The sequence below is a fragment of the Aotus nancymaae genome, unplaced genomic scaffold, assembly GCF_030222135.1.
Source record: "Aotus nancymaae isolate 86718 unplaced genomic scaffold, 86718_ANA_hifiasm-v0.15.2.pri h1tg000040l, whole genome shotgun sequence".
NCBI classification, from domain to species: domain Eukaryota; kingdom Metazoa; phylum Chordata; class Mammalia; order Primates; family Aotidae; genus Aotus; species Aotus nancymaae.
In genome coordinates this window covers 8,257,219-8,279,416 of record NW_026988454.1, presented here as the reverse complement: position 1 = coordinate 8,279,416, position 22,198 = coordinate 8,257,219, and the positions used below count along the sequence as shown (strand labels likewise).

At 43.3% G+C, this 22,198-nt stretch overlaps 1 protein-coding gene across 3 annotated transcripts; it reads right to left on the bottom strand.

The window, feature by feature from the left end:
* Positions 1-164: 164 nt before the first annotated feature.
* SOD2 (superoxide dismutase 2) lies at positions 165-19,177 on the bottom strand. 3 transcript variants are annotated; one of them, XM_064360485.1, is made up of 6 exons: positions 19,039-19,177; positions 18,556-18,758; positions 13,652-13,768; positions 10,608-10,787; positions 7,823-7,987; positions 165-3,556 (listed from the first exon to the last, which is right to left on the bottom strand). In XM_064360485.1, the coding sequence occupies exons 1-5, from the start codon at positions 19,059-19,061 to the stop codon at positions 7,842-7,844; spliced, it is 669 nt and encodes a 222-aa protein (XP_064216555.1). In that variant the 5' UTR covers positions 19,062-19,177; the 3' UTR covers positions 165-3,556; positions 7,823-7,841. The 3 variants fall into 3 exon arrangements, with proteins under 3 accessions (XP_064216555.1, XP_012306790.2, XP_012306783.2); XM_012451367.2 differs by lacking the exon at positions 165-3,556 and adding an exon at positions 4,479-4,660; XM_012451360.2 differs by lacking the exon at positions 165-3,556 and having other exon boundaries at positions 4,479-7,987.
* Between the last annotated feature and the right edge of the window lie 3,021 nt (positions 19,178-22,198).

Below are 22,198 nucleotides of genomic sequence, written 5' to 3'. Positions count from 1 at the left end.
TTTGGGCTCATCCCAGATATTCTTACCGAAAAGTGTAATCAAATAAAAGTAAGCTTTTTAGGGGGTTAAAAAAAACTGTTTTGTAAACAATGATATACTTTGGGACTAAGGAGGAAATGAAAGGATACATTTAAAACATGTATACCAAGAAGTAAACAAAAACATCAGTGGAATTACTTTATTAAATCAGAAAATTACAGTAGTTTTATACATGAAAAGGTTTTCCCCCCGCCCCTCTGACAACTTATTAGTACAAATAAGAGGCATTCTGTCGGAATTAGCATGCACCATTGTGGAAAGAACCAGGAAGTGGGTTCCAGAAGTGGCCTGGTGAGTGTTCCACGTGCTGATGAAAAGAACGTGTGTTCTGCAGCTATTAGAATGTTCTGTAAATATCTCTCTGTAAAAGTCCATTTGGTGTAAAAGTGCAATTTAAATTCAATGTTTTTATCTAGATAATCTGTCCAATGCTCAGAACAGAGTTAAGTCCTCAACTACTACTGTTTTAGAGTCTATTTCTCCCTTTAGATCTAATAACGTTTGCTTTATATCTAGCTGCTCCAGTGTGGGGTACATACATATTGACAATTATTATATCCTCTGGCCTGGCACAGTGGCTCATGCCTATAATCCCAGCACTTTGGGATGCCAAAGCAGGAGGACTGCTTTCAGATCCGGAGTTTGAGACTAGCCAGGCAACACAGCATAACCCCATCTCTACAAAAAAATTTTCTTGCCAGGCGTGGTGGCATGCACCCGTAATCCCAGCTGCTCGGGAGCCTGAGGAGAAGAATCATTTGAACCCCAAAGATGGAGGTTACAGTGAGCCGAGATCATGCCACTGCACTCCAGCCTGGGTGACAGAGCGAGACTCCATCTCAAAAAAAAAAAATTCTTAATTAAAAAAATATAATTATATCTTGCATGAATTGATCCTTGTATCTTGTATAATAATCCTCTTCCTCTTTTTACAGTTTTTGACTTAAAGTCTCTTTTGTCTGATGTAAGCATAGTTATTCCTATTCTTTTTTGGCTTCCGTTTGTATGCAATATCCTTCTCCATCCCTTCACTTTTGGTCTATCTGTCTTTACAGGTGAAGTTTCTTATAGGCAGCATATAGTTGGGTTATGGTGGTGGTTGTTTTTTAATCCATTCAGTCAATCCATATCTTTTAAGTGGGAGAATTTAATCCATTTACATTCAAGATTATCATCAATAGAGATGTGGACTTAAAAAAAAAAAATCTCTTCCAGGAAAATCATTTCTGCTTTTTTGAGATGAGGTCTCTTTCATCCAGACTGGAATGCAGTGTCATCACAGCTCACTGTAGACTCCAACTCATGGCCTCAAGGATCCTCCCACCTCAGCCTCTCAAATAGCTGGGACTATAGAAGTGTGCCATCATGCCCGGCTAAATTTTAACTTTTTGCAGATGAGGTCTTGCTTTGTTGCCTAGGCTGGTCTCAAACCCCTGGACTCAAGAGATCCTCCTGCCTTGGCCTCCCAAAGTGCTGGGATTACAAGTATAGGCTACCACAATCAACCTTGATAGGTGAAGACTTACGTGTGTCATTTTGTTAATTGTTTTCTGGTAAAATGCTAACAGTAACTAGGAGCTAAAAGACTCATTTTGTTTTCCTCCTGGCATCCATTCTGAGCCCCAGTGAAGAATGGTGCCAGCTGTGAGCACTACCAGCAAGTGTACCCTACTGGTTGGAGAACTTTGTTTAAAGAACATAAGTTATATGCCTTCTGTAAATGACATGACTATTAATAATATCAATATCCATTTATCCACTGTAATCATAGTCAATACACAGAGAAAACCATAAAATGCCAGATGGCACTTTACGATCCTCTTTCACAGCAAAGGAGCAGGACTAAAACCAGACATCTTGACCAATATCCCACTGGTGCTTCAGTAAAATCACTAAGACCGGGACCCGGGCCTTCCAGTACCTAATTCAGTGTTCTTTCCATGCCCCTACAAAGGCAAGCAGCAGAAGGAGGAGCATGCATAAGGCTTTCCCAGTCACCAAAGCCATGTGGTCGAACCTCTCCGTGGATATGCTGTATTAACTTCTGAGCCTTGAGGATACCCATATTTACAATACAATAAATACAGTAAATCACATTAATATTTGGATATGAGCCCAGACACACAAATGAACAAGAACCTCATGTCCTGGGACTTCATGGAGCACATGTTATAGTGGGCAGAGACAAACGTAGAATCACCATGACACTGTGCATTGAGACTACTGGGTGCAACAATGGGACACACTGAAAGATGATCAGCATGTCACAGGAACTTGAAAGCATCCATGCTCCTTCCCTTTCACAGACTGAGACATCTTAATTTTTTTAACATGTCCCAGAAGCATCTTAACAGCAGCACTTTCATTACTGTAAAGCCCACACTGAATTACAGACTGCATGACTTCACACTAAACAGGTCATGCCAACTTCACATCCCTTTCCAAATAGCACACCACTGTAGGAAGAGTGGCACCAGGTGGTAAACTCCTATATTCCAGTGACCAGAGTAAAACATCACCAGAAGTTTATATAAAATACATCTTCTAAAAGTCTGATCATTTTATTTTCCAGACTTAAGGCAATATTCTGTGGTTGGTTAATGTTCTAAGATTTTACAAGAACTTTCAGAGACAGCGTCTCACGCTGTCACCCAGGCCAGAGTGCAGTGGCACAATCATAGCTCACTGCAGCCTCAAACTCCTGGGCCTAAGTGATCCTCCTGCCTTAGCCTCTTGGTAGCTGGGATGATAGGTGTGAGCCACCGCACCCAGCTATTATGAGAAATATATAAAATGCTATTTGTGATATTGTAATTTATGAGAAATATATATATTGTCTTAATCCTTGGCTTGGTTTCTTGGCTCCTAAACCCCTTGAAGTGTCTTTTGTTTGCTAATGAAATGATTGGTGGCTGGGACCCCCTAGTAGCTTCAGGATGGGGGACTGCTCATGAGAAAGACCAAGGCAAGATTAGAGGGTTTGAATTCCCAGCCTCAGCCCGCCACCTCCAGAAAGGGGAGAAGGGCTGAAGGTTGAGTTATTCACCAATGGCCAATGGTAATCATGCCAACATAATGAAGCTTCCATAAAAACCCAAAGGGTCAGGGTCCAGATGGGCTTCTGGATAGCTGATGGTATAGAGAGGGCATGAAAGTTCCATGCCCCTTTCCATATGCCTTGCCCTGTGCGTCTCTTCCATCTGGCTGTTCATCTGCCTCCTTTGAAATATCCTTTACAGACCAGAGGCAGTGGCTCACGCCTGTAATCCCAGCACTTTGGGAGGCTGAAGTGGGTGGATCACTTGAGGTCAGGAGTTTGAGACCAGCCTGGCAAATACAGTGAAGTCCTGTCTCTAATAAAAATTTAAAAATTAGCCGGGCGTGGTGGTGCACACTTGTAATCCCAGCTACTCAGGAGGATGAGGCACGAGAATCACTTGAACTCAGGAGGCGGAGGTTGCAGTGAACTGAGATCGTGCCATTGCACTCCAGCCTGGGTGACAGAGCGAGACTCCATCTATAAATAAATAAATAAATGAAATAGCCTTTACAATAAAAGGGTATTGTACCCAATATGTAGTTTTAATAAAGTAATGAAATTAAAAATGGGTAAATAGAAGTAGAGTGTTTCCCTGTATTCTGTGAGCTGCTCTAGCAAATAAATCAAACCCAGCCAGGCGCGGTGGCTCATGCCTGTAATCCCAGCACTTTGGGAGGCCGAGACGGGTGGATCATGAGGTCAAGAGATCGAGACCATCCTGGTCAACATGGTGAAACCCCGTCTCTACTAAAAATACAAAAAATTAGCAGGGCACGGTGGCGCGTGCCTGTAATCCCAGCTATTCAGGAGGCTGAGGCAGGAGAATTGCCTGAACCCAGGAGGCGGAGGTTGCGGTGAGCCAAGATCACGCCATTGCACTCTAGCCTGGGTAACAAAAGCGAAACTCCGTCTCCAAAAATAAATAAATAAATAAATAAAAAATAAATCAAACCCATGGAAGGGGTCATGGGATCCCCAATTTATAGACAATTGGTCAGAAGTACAGGTCACTACCTGGGACTTGTGGTTGGTATCTGAAGTGGGGCAGACTTGTGGTCTGAGCCCTCCACCTGTGGGATCTGACTCCAATTCCAGGCAGATAGTGTCAGAATTGAATTATAGGACATCCAGCTGGTGTCCACTGGACAACCTGGTGTACAAGTATTGAGTGGTGTGTGACAACAGCAAAAACACTGGTTTTGTCCTGTATCCCTAATACTATGATTTCATGTTATCAGATGATGTTATTACAGATATGACTGAAGATACAGTTCTTGGTCTTAAGAGTAATATTTCAACTACCTATCATTTACTATTCCTTTCCCATGGAAACTCCATAAAAATGATGGAACATATATGATTTTGAATGTTTTTGACATGCAAACATAATGCAGACCTCTTTGGTGGTTGATAGATTCTTTTATTAACAGTCAAAAACTTCACACAATTGAAAATAAATGTTTCTTCAATGAATAATCAAACAAAAATTATCCAGGACCTTATAGGATTTTCACTATGTACCAGGCTTGATGCACATCTTAGAAGACAGGACATTATCTTGCTGGAATCATTAGGGTATGACTGAAAATGAGAAATAGTAATTTATCAAACCTTTACCTCCTAACAGCCTTCCCAACAGGAAATAAAATTTATATTTATACCTGGTTTTAGATATGACTCAATATACATCAATTTTAACTTAGGGTTTGGTATTACTTTTTTAAAGGCACTCCATAGAAATTCAAATCTCACTTTAAGATCATGAATTTCAAGTTGCAATAAAGCGTGCAATAAAGTTATAATTTCTCAACATCAAAGTTTAATTATTACAAAATAGTTCAAGCAACAGACAGAATTTCAAAAGCAGGACTTGCTTTGCCTCCTTGTTTTGCTCCAACACTAATCATGCTGAAGTATAACTATGACTAGGGCAGGCCCTGCTGATTCAGCCACAACCCTTCTCAGATAAACAATACTTGTTCTTTTCAGAAGAAAAGGCAATTTTACTTTTTCTATTTCTATTATGAAAAACAGGCTAAAGAATCCGTGTGTGTGTGTGTGTGTGCGCGCGCGCGTGTGTGTGTGTGTGTGTGTGTTTTTAGTAGAGACAGGGTTTCACCATGTTGGCCAGGCAGATCTTGAACTCCTTCAAGTGATCTGCCCACCTCAGCCTCCCAAAGTGCTGGGATTACAGACGTGAGCCACCACGTCCGGCCCTGAACAATCTTAAAGTCTCCTTTTCCACCCGATGATTAAAATCTTTACTTTGCAAATTCTCTTAGTCTCTTAAAGTCAATCTATCTAGAAGAGAAGAAAGACAAACTTAGTGAAGGAAAGAATGCTTCCTCCTTCTCTCTCCAGAAAGCCAAAGCAAAAATAGAGCTCCATAGAAATTTCAACATTGAATTTTTTTTTAATCTTAAAGTTTAGTAGGAATCAAAAAGCTTTATATAGGTCAGTAGATCTGCAAATCTTGTTAGTTCAATGCCAACCATGATCTAGCAGATAACTTATATTCAAAAGCTCATCTTTCAAATGGTTCCACTTGCCCATCTATTTAAACAGTCACGACCTTGTTTAGAGAGGCAAGCAGTAATCACATGACACATGAAAGCCATTTCACTGTGATACATATAAAATGAAAAGCAATCAGTCTCCGAAGTTTTTCCAGTCCACAAGCATGCACACACACACACACACACACAGTTCCAATACTCTTGTCTCTAACAATTTTTAAAGGCTACTTTTCTAATTGAATTCTAAAAGTGCCTTGAATTCAAATTATTTTAAAACTTCAGTCTTCAATATTGAAACTGCTAAGTTACCCCATTTTTCCATGAAGAAAAAAATAGAAAAATAAAGTTTGGGGAAAAAATAAAAAACTTGGGAAAACATTACTAAAATGGTTTAAGAAAAAAGCCTACATAGGCCAGGTGGAACGGCTCACGCCTGTAATCCTGGCACTTTGGGAGGCCGAGGCAGATGGATCACTTGAGGTCAGGAGTTCGAGATGAGCCTGGCCAACATGGTAAAACCCTGTCTCTACTAAAAATAAAAAAATTAGTTGGGTGTGGTAGTGCACACCTGTATCCCAGCTACTTGGGAGGCTGAGGTGGGAGAATCGCTTGAACCTGGGAATGGAGGTTGCAGTAAGCTGAGATCGTACCACTGCACTCCAGCCTGGGCAAGACAGCAAGACTCTGTCTCCAAAAAAAATTTTCCTCTATAAAGAAAATATTCCAACAGGAGATAAAACCTATGTGCACAGAGTTACTCACCCCAGCATTATCTGTAACGACAATTAAAACAGTAAATTAGAAAATGCCCAACTGGTAAATTATATAGCCACTAAAGATAATTAGGAAGATGATGAAACAACATGGGAGGTGCATGATCATGTTAAGCCAAATACAAAAAAAGGTCTCTGTGAGATGGAGCAGGGACACCTCTTTGGAATGTGCCAGGGGGATTCCCACAAGCACAGAAATAAAGGAAAATCTTGAGTTCCTTCCCAGAAAATTGCAGGCACCTAGCTAGCCCTGAGAAGTAACCGAGCAGCCTGCTAAGCAAGAAGGTAGTAACAGTTTCAAACAATAGCCAGGGAAGTTAGAGTCACGTAGAGACCTCTTAACATATGTCCCTGAGCTGCTTTTCAGAAACTCAGACCCCCACCAAATGGATCCACGCAGACATCAGATAAGGGGGAACCAGGGACTATACTCTGACCTCAATTCTTTGTTCTAAGTTTCTTCCTAAGGGGCCTGGCCAGATCTTAATGTTCCTTTCTGCAGACCCCAAGTTTTTAGAAAAAGCTTTGCTTCCTTAACCAATCACACATCAGGGAGTAGGTCCGCCTCCTGCCTATCCCACTTAACCTCTCAAGCCAAACCAATATATAAGCTTCACGTATTGATTACAATTTTGGTGTACAGCCATACCACCCTGAATGCACCCGATCTCATCTGATTTACAATTTTGCCTTTAACTTCTGCTCTCCTGAAATGTACCACTGCCTCTAAAAACTCTAGCTTGTGAGTCATCAAGGAGATGGGTCTTGAGCGTAAGCTGCCCAATTCTCCTTACTTGGTGTCCTGCAAATAAACATCCTCCCTTCTCTTGCTACAAAACCCACCTTTTTGCAGTTCTAGTGTTGAAGTTTGGCTTTACTGCGGCAGGTGAGCAAATACTTGTTCAGTTCAGTAACACCTGCTACACTTAAACAGTATACAGCTGTATTTGCAAAAACTATACAGGAACATTTGACCATAAACAAAAACCACTGGGTGACATCCACTAGAAGTATCACTGCAGAGAATTACTCAACAAAAAGTGCAATTTTCTATAGAAAGCTGAGTGTTTCCCTTGGGAAACTGTTACTATTTTATTGTTAAGTAACTGGAGCAAAAGACTAGATTTTCTATAACTAGATTAGAAAGGCATCCCTACAAGCCCCCGAAGTATAGGGATGGAATATTTTTGATGGTTTTATAATGACAATTATAATCTGCTAGCTATTTTACTCTCTGAAGAAAATGTCCAATCAAGTGATTCAATCACACAAAGCATTTACTATTTTCAATCACTTGCCCAATAACAAAATGTTTAGTAAGAAATTATTCAGAACATTAAGTTGTTTATCAAATATGTGAATAAGCAACATCAAGAAATGCTACAATAGAGCAGCTTACTGTATCTGCAGTATTTTATACCACTACAAAAATAGTCGTAAAGAGCTTAACATACTCAGTATAATGATCCTGGTTTACTTTTTGCAAGCCATGTATCTTTCCGTTACATTCTCCCAGTTGATTACATTCCAAATAGCTTTTAGGTAATCAGGTCTGACATTTTTATACTGAAGATAATAAGCATGCTCCCACACATCAATCCCCAGCAGTGGAATAAGGCCTGTTAGAGAGAAGGAGAAAAAAGAACAAACCATCAATTTCAGTCTGAATCACTGCATCTTCTCAATTTCAACTTTTATTATTCTACACACACAAAATTACCCTTTGTAACAATCTCATTCATTTGTTTTTTATATAAATAGGATATCTAGATAAGAATGAATATTCCTATAAAACATTTTTAATTTACTATTTACAAAGAAAATGTGACAAATTACTAAAAACAAAATAGACTTGGGAAAATTAATTACAGTGTTTTAATAGCTATTCTTAAAAATATCAACAAATTTGGGGCCGGGCGCGGTGGCTCACGCCTGTAATCCCAGCACTTTGGGAGGCCGAGGCGGGTGGATCACGAGGTCAAGAGATCGAGACCATCCTGGTCAACATGGTGAAACCCCGTCTCTACTAAAAATACAAAAAATTAGCTGGGTACTGTGGCGCGTGCCTGAAATCCCAGCTACTCAGGAGGGTGAGGCAGGAGAATTGTCTGAACCCAGGAGGCAGAGGTTGTGGTGAGCCAAGATCGTGCCATTGCACTCCAGCCTGGGTAACAAGAGCGAAACTCCGTCTCAAAAAATAATAATAATAATAATAATAATAATAAAAACATCAACAAATTCATTCTAGAGCCAATTCCCAGTCTTCCTCATGGTGGTCTTAGGAGCAGCAGGAAGCGTGTGTTACATCCGTGGGAGTGGGCAAAGGCCCACCGAGAATCTCCTCCAAAGGGTCTGGGCACTCAGGGTAATTTACGAGAAACCAGCTCTGCTCCCCAACGCTAATTTTAATCTTTGGGATAGAGCAGTTGGGGGACACTAATAGAGTACGTTAACAAGGAAAACCAACAGGGCTAAAGACAGTGTTTTCAGAAATTAAGTGAGGCAAATGAAGAATTTAGTTCTATCTATAAGACATTTATTTAAAAAAACTCTCGGGCTGGGCATGGTGGCTCACACCTGTAATCCCAGCACTTTGGGAGGCTGAGGCGGGCGGATCACAAGGTCAGGAGTTCAAGACCACCCTGGCCAACATGGTGAATCCCTATCTCTACTAAAAATACAAAAAAATAACAGGGCGAGGTGGCAGGCGCCTGTAATCCCAGCTACTCAGGAGGCCGAAGCAGGAGAACTGCTTGAACCCGGGAGGCAGAAGTTGCAGTGAGCCAAGACTGTGCCACTGTACTCCAGCCTGGGCAACAGAGACTCCATCTCAAAAAAAAAAACCTCTCAAACAATTATTTTATATATATATTTTTTTTATTTATTTTTTTATTTCTTCTCAAACAATTCTTAACCAGTGTGTCTTGAATTGGTTGTGAGGGAGATGACTAATAATTTATTAATAATTTCAAGTAGCAAAACTTATGAATGACTTTTGTAAACAAAAAGCCATGATATTCCCTGATTTTCCTTCTAATGGGCTTTCCACAGGAGAGAAGAGGAAGGAGTGTAGCTGGAATTCACTTATAAATACCAGCCTTTCCGATCAGGTGGCTCTATAAATAACCCGACTCTACAGATCAGTGCTCACAAATTTTTTGTGGCTTTTACAAATTGTTATGCCATTTCACTGTCCCAAAAGAGCTGTTCAGATTCTGCCAAAATCTGAGTCTATCCTGGGAAGTGAGCCACACAGCAAGAGCATCCCGATGTCAGGGGTAAAAGAAGGGGCAGAGAATGACTGTTGCTAATATGAAGGCTTCACTTTAAGTGCAGAGTCCCAGTCCACTGCCAGACAACTCATGACTCTATTTCCCATACACTTCAGTGACATTTTTTTAATCCAGTTAGCCTCAACAGTAGAAAAGTATTTGGTGAGGCCAGTCTGGCACTTCTAAGCCAAATATTTTCATATACTCTACCAAAGAGCCCCAAAGGCAGAAGTCTGGAAACCTGAGTTCTAGCCCCAGTTTGACCTCAAATGCTCAGCAGAGGAGGTAACAGTACAAGCTCTGAAATCAATGTCAGCTTATATTTCTTTTCCTCACCCTTGTTCCATAGCTATTTTTTTAAAATTCTAGTACATATAATTATCTAAGCTGATACTAATTCTCTGTAGAATGAAGCACGGTTAATAAGTAAAACATTTGGCTGGGTGTGGTGGCGGCTCATGCCTGTAATCCCAGCACTTTGGGAGGCCAAGGCAGGCGGATCACCTGAGGTTAGGAATTTGAGACCTGCCTGGACAATATGGTGAAACCCCATCTCTACTAAAAATACAAAAATTAGCCGGGCATGGCGGTATGAGCCTGTAATCCCAGCTATTTGGGAGGCTGAGGCAAGAGAATCACTTGAACCTGGGAGGCAGAGGTTACAGTGAGCCGAGAACGTGCCACTGCACGCCAGCCTGGGCAACAGAGTGAGAGATCTGTCTCAAAAAAATAAATAAATAAAACTAAAACATTTTTGTTAATGTACCTATAAAATTATGTATATTTTATGAAATATCAGGACTTCTAAAACATTTTTACTTACACAAGACTCTGGGTGTTATCTGTTAAGATTTGCACAAATTATTACATGTTCGTAAGTTAAAACACTGCTAGCATCCTTACTTCTAGTTGAATGCTTTACAGTAGAGCATCTCTCCCAAATGAAATAACAATTCTTAAATCTAACCTGTTGTTCCTTGCAGTGGATCCTGATTCGGACAAGCAGCAATTTGTAAGCATCCCCGTTCCTTATTGAAACCAAGCCAACCCCAACCTGAGCCTTGGACACCAACAGACGCAGCCGTCAGCTTCCCCTTAAACTTGTCAAAGGAACCAAAGTCACGTTTGATGGCTTCCAGCAACTCCCCTATTTAAAAAAAATCCAAAAACACCCACAAATGAACAGATTTCAACAATTACAAGAAAATGTTGTATTACATGTATTCAAATATTTTTGTCATAGGGCCCAAGAAACTAGACAACATCAGAACACGACACCTGGATCTAAGTTTCACAATTTTAATTCACGTGTTTTGGTTTTTTGTATAAATTCAACTTTTATTTTAAATTCACAGGGTACACGTGCAGGTTTGTTACATGGGTTATCACGTGATGATGAGGTCTTGGGTGCAAATGATCCCATCCAGGTAGTGAGCTTAGTACACAAGTTTTTCACCCCCTCCCCTCTTCCTCCCTCCCTCCCTGCTCTGTCCCCAGTGTCTGTTGTTACTATCTTTATATCCATAAGTACCCCATGTTTAGCCTCCACTTGTAAGTGAGACGTGGCATCTGGTTTTCTGTTCCTGCGTTAATTCACTTAGGATAACGGCCTCCGGCTGCATAGTTCACATTTTTTAATGAAGCGTGTTAGGATTTCTTCACTCACTGTGCTGTTTTCGTTAGGAAAGAAATACTACCTTCTGTCGTTTTCTTTTCCCTGAATAGAAAATTTTCCTTTGACTTCTACCCTACTTCTTCTATGTCTACATTTGGGAATAAAGTTATTGTTCTTCTCCAAGCAACTCAGATCTTCCTGTCTTGATTATATTGTTTTAAAATGGGCGGGTTTCTCTATGACTGAACTAAGGGTATACTTTAAGAGCTATAACCCATGCAACAATCTTGCATGTTCTTCACATGTACCACAAAACCTAAAATGCAATTAAAAAAAAAAAAGAGCTATAACCCTTTTATTCTGTAGCAATACAGAATATAATTCTAGATTAATCACATCAACTAAATCAACTGGGTCAAAAATCTCACTTCTCTTATTCTACGGGTTTGAAAGTAATCATCTTCATAAGCACAAATGATGGAATGAAGTGGTACAGATAAAAAACAAAACGGCAACGTACCAAAACCTTTGGTTGCATACGAATGTATCAGATATTCTGGTAATTGACAAAACTTCAGAAGTATTAAGTGATAGTCTAGAAGACTTAACCCAGAAAAAAAGAAGTTGGCCAGGCACGGTAGCTCACACCTGTAATCCTAGCACCTTGGGAGGCTGCGACAGGTGGATTACCTGAGGGTCAGGAGTTCAAGACCAGCCTGGCCAACATGGAGAAACCCCATCTCTACTAAAAATACAAAAAAAAAAAAAAAAAAGCTGGATGTGGTGGTGGGCACCTATAATCCCAGCTACTCAGGAGGCTGAGGCAGAAGAATCACTTGAACCCAGGGGGGTGGGGTGGAGGTTGCAATGAGCCAAGATCAAGCCACGTCACTCCAGCCTGGGTGAAAGAGCAAAACTCCATCTCAAAAAATAACAATAATAAATAAAAATAAAAATAGGCTGGGCCCAGTGGCTCACGCCTCTAATCCCAGCACTTTGGGAGGCCGAGGTGGGCAGATCACGAGGTCAGGAGTTTAAGACCAGCCTTGCCAACATAGTGAAACCCCGTCTCTACTAAAAAATACAAAAATTAGCCGGGCCTGGTGGCGGGCGCCTGTAATCCCAGCTACTTGGGAGGCTGAGGCAGAACTGCTTGAACCCAGAAGGCAGAGGTTGCAATGAGTTGAGATCAGGCTACTGCACTCCAGCCCAGGCGACAGTGCGAGACTCCATCTCAAAATAAATAATAAATAAAATAAAAATAAAAATAAAGAAAAAATAAGTTGCCCAGTTTCCCATGCTTAACTCCTCTCATTCATCATTACCTTAAAATGAAATTGCTTATTTCAAGTGCGTAAGGTTGCCTTCCATAACACTGATTAAAAATGAACAATAAAACCACAGAAACTTAGGGTGCATATATGGAGCCCAGAAACAAGGGAGAAGAACTATATTTATGTCTCATGCCTTCCCTGGGGTGAGGAAGATAATTAAAGTCATCTGGGCCTCCACAGGCTACACAGGAAGTCAAGGAAACAGTGATAGCGAACAAGACCAGCTAGCCCTGCACTCTCCTCATTCCCTGAAGATTTTTTAAAAAAATCCAGAAAACCCAATTTTCTGGAACAACTGGCTTTTTACCAGTTAGGAACAGTGAAAAATAGCAAATGGCACTATAACTTAATTCTCAAAACACCACCATTGCTATCCCTGTATCACATAGATGAAAAAAGGTACAGATGGTTAACCATCTAACCCAGGCCCTAGAGCTGGTAAATAGAAAGTTCATCTTTTCTAGGCTGGGCTTGATGACTCACGCCCATACTCAGCACTTTGGGAGGCCAAGGTGAGCGAATCACTTGAGGCCAGGAGTTCGAGACCATCCTGGACAACACGGCGAAACCCTGTTTCTACTAAAAGTAGAAAAATTAGCTGGGAGTGGTGGCACATGCCTGTAATCCCAGCTACTCAGGTGGCTGAGGCATGAGAATCGCATGAACCTGAAAGGTGGAGGCTGCAGTGAGCCAAGATAGCATCACTGCACTCCAGCCTGGGTGACAGAGTGAGACTCCACCTCAAAAAAGAGAAAGTTCATATTTTCTAAAAACAAAGTTTATCTGTCTTTCTCTAATATGAAGTACAGTCCAATGAAACCAGAAGGTGGAGTTGATGTGTTAGTCTATGTGTGGGTGAACATAAAATCTTATGACATAATTCCCTGAAGGCATTCTCCATTCCTACTGTGCCCTTTTGAAAGCTACAACTTTATTGTACTCCTTGCTATGAAAAATATGCCACTATGATACCTCTGGTAAGAAAAAGGTAACTTAAGTAAATCAACAATCGATTCCTACTGTGCACAAAATGCAGATAAGGGTGCACCAGTATATACCAACCTTTGGGTTCTCCACCACCGTTAGGGCTGAGGTTTGTCCAGAAAATGCTATGATTGATATGGCCGCCACCATTGAACTTCAGCGCAGGCTGAAGAGCTATCTGGGCTGTAACATCTCCTGAAAAGTTAAAATGCAAACACATTTTTTATAACTCTTAGTTTTTCAACCATTCTATACACTGTTTTTGTTCCCTTGTAAGCTATTAGATAATGGGACCAGCTTATCTATAATACCCTTGTTGGTCCTAAAATTCAGCAATTTCAGATTCTACAAAAAACAACCAGTCCCCAACTGAGAAAAAATTATTTGTCCCAGACTTACTGAACAACTGATGAAGGGCCCAGCAAAGGTAGAAAAGCTGGAAAATTCACTCCTGGCTGCTAGGCTCAGGGTTCTCTTAGAAAAGATTTCAGGAAATTAAACACCAAAAAGGACAATCAAACAAAGTAACAGAATGCTAAAATGTATGGCTCAACATAGACTACACGGAAAACTTTCAACTCTCATTTTCCAGACAGACCACCATTGATTGGGCAATATCTCCAAGTCACATTAACAAGAAATTCAACATACTCCAAATTGAACTCCTGATGTTCAGCCCCAAACTTACTCCCCTATTGTCCTCCCCATCTCAGTAAATGCCAGCTGCGTCCCTGAGGACATCCTTGGGAACCTGATGTCATTTCTGACTCCTCTCCCCTCACCCTACATCCAATCCACCAGCATATACATCAGCAAAGCCAGCTCTGTCTTTAACATACATCCAATCTACATGAAAGAACACAGGGAAAAAGAAAAAAAAAGCAGAACCCAATCCCTTCTTCCTAACTCTACTGTCACTTCATTGCTGCCAAGGACCAGTATCTCCCACCGCACTGGTGCCACTGTCCCCTGAGTTGTTGAGGGGCACTTTGCCCCCTCCAAAGGCTCCACTTCTCACTGGAGTGAACTCTAGGTGCTTACACTCAGCTACTCTCACTACCAAGAGGTGCCGCACCTGACCCCGTCACTGAGCACGTGCTCACCAGCAGCAGCCACCCTGGCCTTTTTGCACTCACATGACTAACTTGCATGCTCCCCTCAAGGCCAGCTGAGCACTCTGCCTCTGCCGAACACTCTTCCCCAAGACAGTGTCATGCTGCATTCCGATTCCGCTTTCAAGGAATGGGAATCAACCCCATCAGTAGAGCCTTCTCTAGCCACCATACCTGAATTAGCAATTCCCTGCCACCCCTCCCAGACCCTTTACTCTTTCTCAATAGGCCCTGTAACTCCTGACATACTGCATGAGTAACAAACAAGTAGGCAAAATAAAATATTCTTTTCTATGCCTTCAAGAAGCTATAGATTAACTTAACGATTAATATTAGAAAGAAATGGAAATTCCCTTGTTTAATAAATATTGTGTGTGTATTATCTACAGGATACCAAGAGAAGCAAAGTAAAGGACACAGAGATTCACTGAGAGCTCTGCTCTGAAGAAGCTTACATTTGGAAAAAGTTCTTGACTGCTATTCTGAAAGAACATCTGTCTGGGCTGGGTGCGGTGGCTCACTCCTATAATCCCAGCACTTTGGGAGGCCAAGGCGGACGGATCTCTTGAAGTCAGGATTTTAAAATCAGCCTGGCCAACATAATGAAACCCCTTCTCCACTAAAAATACAGAAATTAGCTGGGCATGGTGGTGTATGCCTGTAATCCCAGCTACTCAGGAGCCTGAGGCAAGAGAATCGCTTGAACCCAGGAGGCAGAGGTTGCAGAGAGCCGAGATTGCAACACTGCACTCCAGCCTGGGCGACAGAGCAACACTCCATCTCAAACAACAACAAAGAAGTACTCACGCCTGTAATCCCAGCATTTTGGGAGGCCAAGGTGGGCAGATCACTTGAGATCAGGAGTTCAAGACCAGGCTGGCCAACATGGTGAAACCCCATTTCTACTAAAAAAAATACAAAAAGTAGCCAAGTGTGGTGGCATGCGCCTGTAATCCCAGCTACCCAGGAGGCTGAGGCAGAATTGCTTGAACCCAGGAGGTGGAGGTTGCAGTGAGCCAAGATCACATCACTGCACTCCAACCCAGGGGACAGAGCAAAAAAAAAAAAAGGACATATGTCTGGCTAGGCACGGTGGCTCATGCCTATAATCCCAGCACTTTGGAAACCCAAGGTGGGTAGACGGGGGAGCCCAGGAATTTAAGAGCAGCTGGGGCAACATAGTGTGACATTGTCTATTTTTTGGATAAAATGTATAACATTTTTTTAAAAAAGGAACATATGTAGGCAATGCTGCTTTCTGAAACAAGTTCCAGTTGTTTAGCAATTCAGAAAGGAGGAGAGGACCAAGTGATATCTGAATACACAGCTAATCTCTAAGGGTTTTTTTAAAGACATCAACTTTTTTTTCCTTTGCTATTTTTACAAACAATTTTCTGATAGATCTGTTTCCCTTATTATTTTTTCTTGAGAGTCACCCTAAAAATAAATGTAAGTTTTCTATTGTTTTTAAATAAATTGATAGTAACTAAATTTTTCAAGTGAGAAAGATATATGCTTAATGAGAGATAATTTAATAATCTTAACATCTGGCTGGGCACGGTGCCTCATGCCTGTAATCTCAGCACTTTGGGAGGCTGAGGAGGGAGGATCATCTGAGGCCAGGAGTTCGAGACCAGCCTGGTCAACATAGCAAAACCCTGTCTCTACTAAAAATACAAAAATTAGCCAGGTGTGGTAGCACACGCCTGTGGTCCCAGCTACTCAGGAGGCTGAGGCAGGAAAATCACTTGAACCTGGGAGGCAGAGGTTGCAGTGAGCCGAGATCACGCCACTGCACTCCAGCCTGGGTGACAGAGCAAGACTCTGTCTAAAAAAAAAAAAAAAAAAAAACCAATAATCTTAACATCTTAGAGTTTGCTTACTCATTTTAAAATTAATAAAAATTGAAGGTTTAATATCTGCTTTTAAGAATACTTTTCTGAAATTTAACATTTTCTTTGGTTTCAGTTTAGTTTTTACCTCAAACACAATAAAAATCAAATGCTTTTGGTTGAAAGTATTTATATTAGTTACATGTGATGAGATTGACATTGCTTTACTTATCTTTTTTCCCAAGTTTTCAAACATGAAAATCTAACTTTTAAAATGTTTTATATCTACCTTTGCTATTTGAGGTTGATGAAAATTAAATAAAAAAAAGAAAGAAAGAAAAAGTAAAAGAAAATGAAAATAAAACGAAAATAAATAAATAAATAAAATAATTTTAAAAATACAGTGTTTAAGTAAAAGAAAGCTCTGCAGGTATTCAATCACTTATAAACAATATAGTACAATATAATACAAAGCTTTTTCCCAGTAGGTTGCATTACATAAGAAAAGCTCGGATTCCATAAGTAAAGGACTGAAACTGTTTTGAAAATACTGAGAAAGGTTCCGGGTGTCAGATGTTGCCTCTCAGGAAGTACTTTCACAACTGGGGTATTCCCCAGTCTCTCCCTATGACATCTTTCCCGAATTTGTTATTTTCTAAATCACGGGGCCTTTTCCCGTATTCAAGGTTCATCTGTCTCAAGCAAATCTTCCAGAATGTGGTAACTTCCTCCTCTTTTAGTTGAGTCATGTACTTCAGTCAATCAGGCTGAAATACCACGTTTTTCCACTAGATGCCCCCAGTCAACAAGATGTCACTGTCTAAAAATTACTCAACAAATTTCATAACCCCGAAATTCAAAACATCTAAGGAAAAGTAAGTATTTTTTACTATGTAGCTTACCAAGCAATACAGAGAGTCTGAAAGCAGGACTATCGATTATCTTCCGTGTGCAAACCACTAACTAATAGATTAAAAGGACAATGCTATTTTGTAAAAAACGTTAAAACATAACATTCCCATCCACACTCCAAAAGGCATAGACTCAAAAAGTCCACATACCCTCGGTTTTATCAACTAAGCTCTTGAAAGAAAAAAAAGAAAAAGGTAACGCCGTATCTCTGAATTGCATTACAAATATAAGTAAATAGCAAATAAACACAAGCCTGTTTCAGTTTCCCACCAAAGAACTAGTTTCCTGGTGAACTTTGACCCCTAAGTTAAATCAAGAAAAGTATCAAGTCTAAAGGTCCTGAACTGTTCCACTGTTAGGTTACTGCTTTTTGGTAACGCACACCATAGCGCTAACTCCTGCCTTCTCTTCTCCCACGTGAAGTAAACAACCGGGCTCAGTGAAGTTTGTGTCACACGCAGGGCAGCTGGGGATGCAGGGAATCGTCAAGTCCTAGGCTGGACTCCCCACCCCGTTTGCTCTCAGGAAGGTGACAAGGACCACGGTTCCTAGCACGGAGCAGTGTCCTCCCGTCTCCCACCATCAGTGTGACCTGGCAGCAAGGCGTCACTCCCACGTCCATCAGGAGGTGACCCTGACACTCAGAGACACCTGCGGACCCAATGGTGTCTGGTACACCCGTGGACAGGCGTTCTCAGCCCTCATGCAAACAGCTGACACACCTATCTGAAACCAAACATTTCCCCAAAGCACATTATACAACAAGAACAATTATTATTTGCTAATTTGCAAAAAAAAAAAAAAAAACCCGAGTGACATGGTACAGCTTTCTTTTCAAGGCCTACAATTCATCAATGCTGGCAATGTGGGTAACGGGAGAGACAAGCTCTTTCGCGGGACCCCAAGTTCCCCGAGATAACAGAAGTGTGTTCAAACCCATCGAGGCACTCCTTCTACAATGAAGTAAACCATGTGTTTAAGAGAAACTGTCATGCCTGGAAAACTCCGAACCGGTACAAACACGAAGCGGGTTCTCCCCGACGGAAAGGTCGGTCCGTGTGGGGCCCTGCTCCCCTGGGGTAGCGTCGGCAGGGGACTGCCTCCCGCCGCTCGGCCTGGAACCTACCCTTGGCCAGCGCCTCCTTGTACTTCTCTTCGGTGTCGTTCAGGTTGTTCACGTAGGCCGCGTGGTGCTTGCTGTGGTGCAGCTGCATGATCTGCGCGTTGATGTGAGGCTCCAGGGCGCCGTAGTCGTAGGGCAGGTCGGGGAGGCTGTGCTTCTGCCGGGAGCCCAGATACCCTAAAGCCGGAGCCAGCTGCCTGCCGGTGCTGAAGACGCGAAAGCACAGCCCGGTCAGTCCGCGCGGCAGGACCGTTTACGCAGACTGGGCTGCCGAGAACCGCAGTGCGCGGCGTCCCCCGAGTCCTCATGTCCCCTCCCCGCGGATCCCCGCTCCCGCCGCCGCACCCAGCACTCCCGGGAGAACCGCCCGCACGTGCCCCGGCCCCACTAGGCCCGCGGCGGTCACTGTCGCCATCGCCACGGAGGCCCTGCCCGCCGCGCGCCCCTTCGTCCTTGGGGCCGTGACCGGATCCCCTTTCGTCTCACCCACACACCGCCCGGCTCAACATGGTGCTGGTGCTGGTGCTGGTGCTACCGCTGAAGCCTCGGATCTGCTGGTGCTGATGCTGATGCCGCTGCCGAGGTCGCCACAGCCACAAGTCCTACTCCCGCGCGGCACGCCGGCCTTATGAGAGCGCGGAGAGCCGCGCAGCGACCCTAGCGGCGCAGCAAGGGCACCGCCGCCCCGCCCCCCGCGGGCTCCGCCCTGCACCCGCCGCGCCAAACCCGGGGGGTACACAGGGAGGCCCCGGGCCTGTCCGCCCGCCCGCGGTGGCCGCACATCTCGCGCCCAGTGCCCTGGAGAAAGAGGGCGGTGGCTAACCTCAGCTTCGGAAAACTCGCTGCCTGTTTGCCGTACTTGGGTGGCGGCCAGCCGAGGGAAGGCGACCTCTGCCCCCGTGAAGTTGGTACGGCCCAAAGGCCCCGCCTCCGGCTCCGCTCACTCCGGGTGCCCGCGGGGATCGTGCTGCAAGACGCGGCTGCAGCGCCTACTCTAGGCTTTGGCTGAGTTGTGGCGGCCGCGGGGTCCAGAGGCCTCAAAAAGACGTTCGTACCCTCCCAGGGGCCTCGGGGCCGTTCCTAGGGAAGACGGGGCCTAGCTGCTGGTCAGCACCGCCCAGCCGGCCTGTGAGCGGAGGGGTAGGGCCAGCGCCCTGTCCTTGCTTTGCAAGTAAGCCGACCTTGAGACCTCCTCTAGGACAGAGGCACACAGACTGTCCCCACCGGCTGCCTAAGAACAGTTCTTGGACACCCACAACGTCCCCGAGACTTCAGGCAGGATTTGCACACATTTATCTTTATTTTACCCCTACGGTTGGTATTGTTGATTCCAGGTGACAATGAAATCTCACTGAGGTTAAGCGGCTTCGTTTGGGCACGGTTAATGAGTCAGGACTAGTTCCTACTTTCCTGACCACTAAGCCTTAGCAGTCAAGTTTTGTGTGTTTACAGTAACTCTGTGAACCAACTGTTCAGGAAAACATAAAAAGACAAGAGGATTCTTTCCTGCTCTGTCTTGTACCCTAGTAAGCTGTTAAATATCAAGTACTCTCTTAACATTAAACAATCCCGAATGGTGTGAATCCTCCATGTGTAGAGGTTAGGAAATCTACACTGCCATTGGTGGGAGTTGCCCCTTTATTGAAGAGAGTATGATAGAAGGTAGCAGGTGCCGAATGGTTTCCGTTGCTTCTTGCAACCCTGATACAGCCCCTCCCAAAGGCTTCTGGTAAGTGGAATGGGAAAACATTCAGGCAAAGAGAAACCACCAGAAATTGCCTTCACAACAGGAAGGGCTGTTGTTTACAGACGTCAGAAGAATGTGACTAGCGCGATGTGTTGGGGTGAAGAAGGAAATTCAGGCTGGAACCAGGTTATACGTACTCTTATTTTTTATTTTTTGAGACACAGCCTCACTCTGTCGCCTAAGCTGGAGTGCAGTGTCTTGATCTCAGCTCACTGCAACTTCTGCCTCCTAGGTTCAAGTGATTCTCCAGCCTCAGCCTTCCAAGTAGCTGGGATTATAGGCATGCACCACCATTCCAGGCTTTTTTTTTTTTTTTTTTTTTTTGCATTTTTAGTAGAGATGGGGTTTCACCATGTTGGCCAGGCTAGTCTTGAACTCCTGACCTCAAGTGATCCGCCCACCTCGGTCTCCCAAAGTACTGGGATTACAGGCCAGAGCCACCACACCCAGCCTATAGATACCCTTAAAACAGAGACAAGAGCAGGGGTGTGATGTGGTTGTTAATTGGAACCTGGAACCTGAGAAACATTTCTGCTGAGGTGAGACACTGAAAGTGGGTTTTCAGGCAAGGTGGTCTGGCACTGACTTGTGAGAATGAAGGGAGTGCAGGCTAGTTAGGAAGCTGGTGCATTCATCTCAGCAGGAGGTACTGCAGGTCACTTTAGGGCACTAGCTATGAGGACTGGAAGAAAAGGGCATTTTGAAAGATGAACCAACAGGATTCAGAGACAGGTCATTGTAATGGAAAGACCTGATCTAGTGATAATAAAATAACCCTATAGGGAGACTGAGCTCAGGCCACTTCCTTGCACTTCTTGTTTGTACAGAGTGATACTTTAAGAGTTTAAAGTGACTCCTAGGATATGCCCTTTAGAACAAGCACCAAATGCTGGGGGCTGGTAGGACTGGCAGCAGCAGTCAGAATTTCCAACATCACATCTGTCATTAGCTACATCATTATGAAAGAAAGCCCTGAGTGGGCATATCCAAGGTTGTGGGGTATGGGAGGTAAAGAAAAGTTTATCACCTCGTCTACCACACCCAGTGAACAGGTTCTGTTTTCTTTTTCTTTTTGTTGCCCAGGCTGGAGTGCAGTGGCATGATCACGGCTCATTGTAGCCTTGACTTCCTGGGCTCAAGTGATTCTCCTACCTGAGCCTCCCAAGAAGCTGGAACTACAGGTGCATACCACCACACCTGGCTAATTTTTTGTATTTTTTGTAGAAACAGAGTTTTGCCATGTTCCCCAGGCTGGTCTCAAACTCCTGGGCTCAAGTGATCCTCGCACCTTGGCCTCCCAAAGTGCTGGGATCTATATAGGCTTGAGCCACCCTACCTGGCCACCTTTTTTAGGTGGCCACTGTAGGGGTCCTGAATGGGCTTGGAAGTTACATTACAGTCTCCTGGGTTGTGTCTCAGGTTTCTCCAGCCAGCTCAGTATGTCCTCTGCAACATCAGGACACCATGAATATTTCCCATGGATAAACTTGAGGCTACATCACAGCCATCCTGAGAACCACCACAGAGCAGACCTATATACTGTTTGGAAGAGGCAGCCAATGTGGGTTGAGATGAAGTCATTTTGAGCCAGTTATTAACTGCATCCATATTCCAGTAACAGATCCAGGCACAGTTTCTTAAACACACAAGAGTGTATGCCCTCATGTAACAAAGATCTGGGGCAGTCAGTCCTGGGTTGGGATGAAGTTCTAAGGAGTCATCAAGGATGCAGGCTGTCTGTCTTCAAACTGCCTCATGGTCCAGAATAGCTTTAATAGCACCAGCAACCTCATCTCTTTTCTAGAAAAGGGAAAAGACAAAAGACTGGGCTCCCACCATCTCCCCTCCACCTGGAAGAGGCAACCAATGTGACTTTTTCTTTTTGAAGCAGAGTCTTGC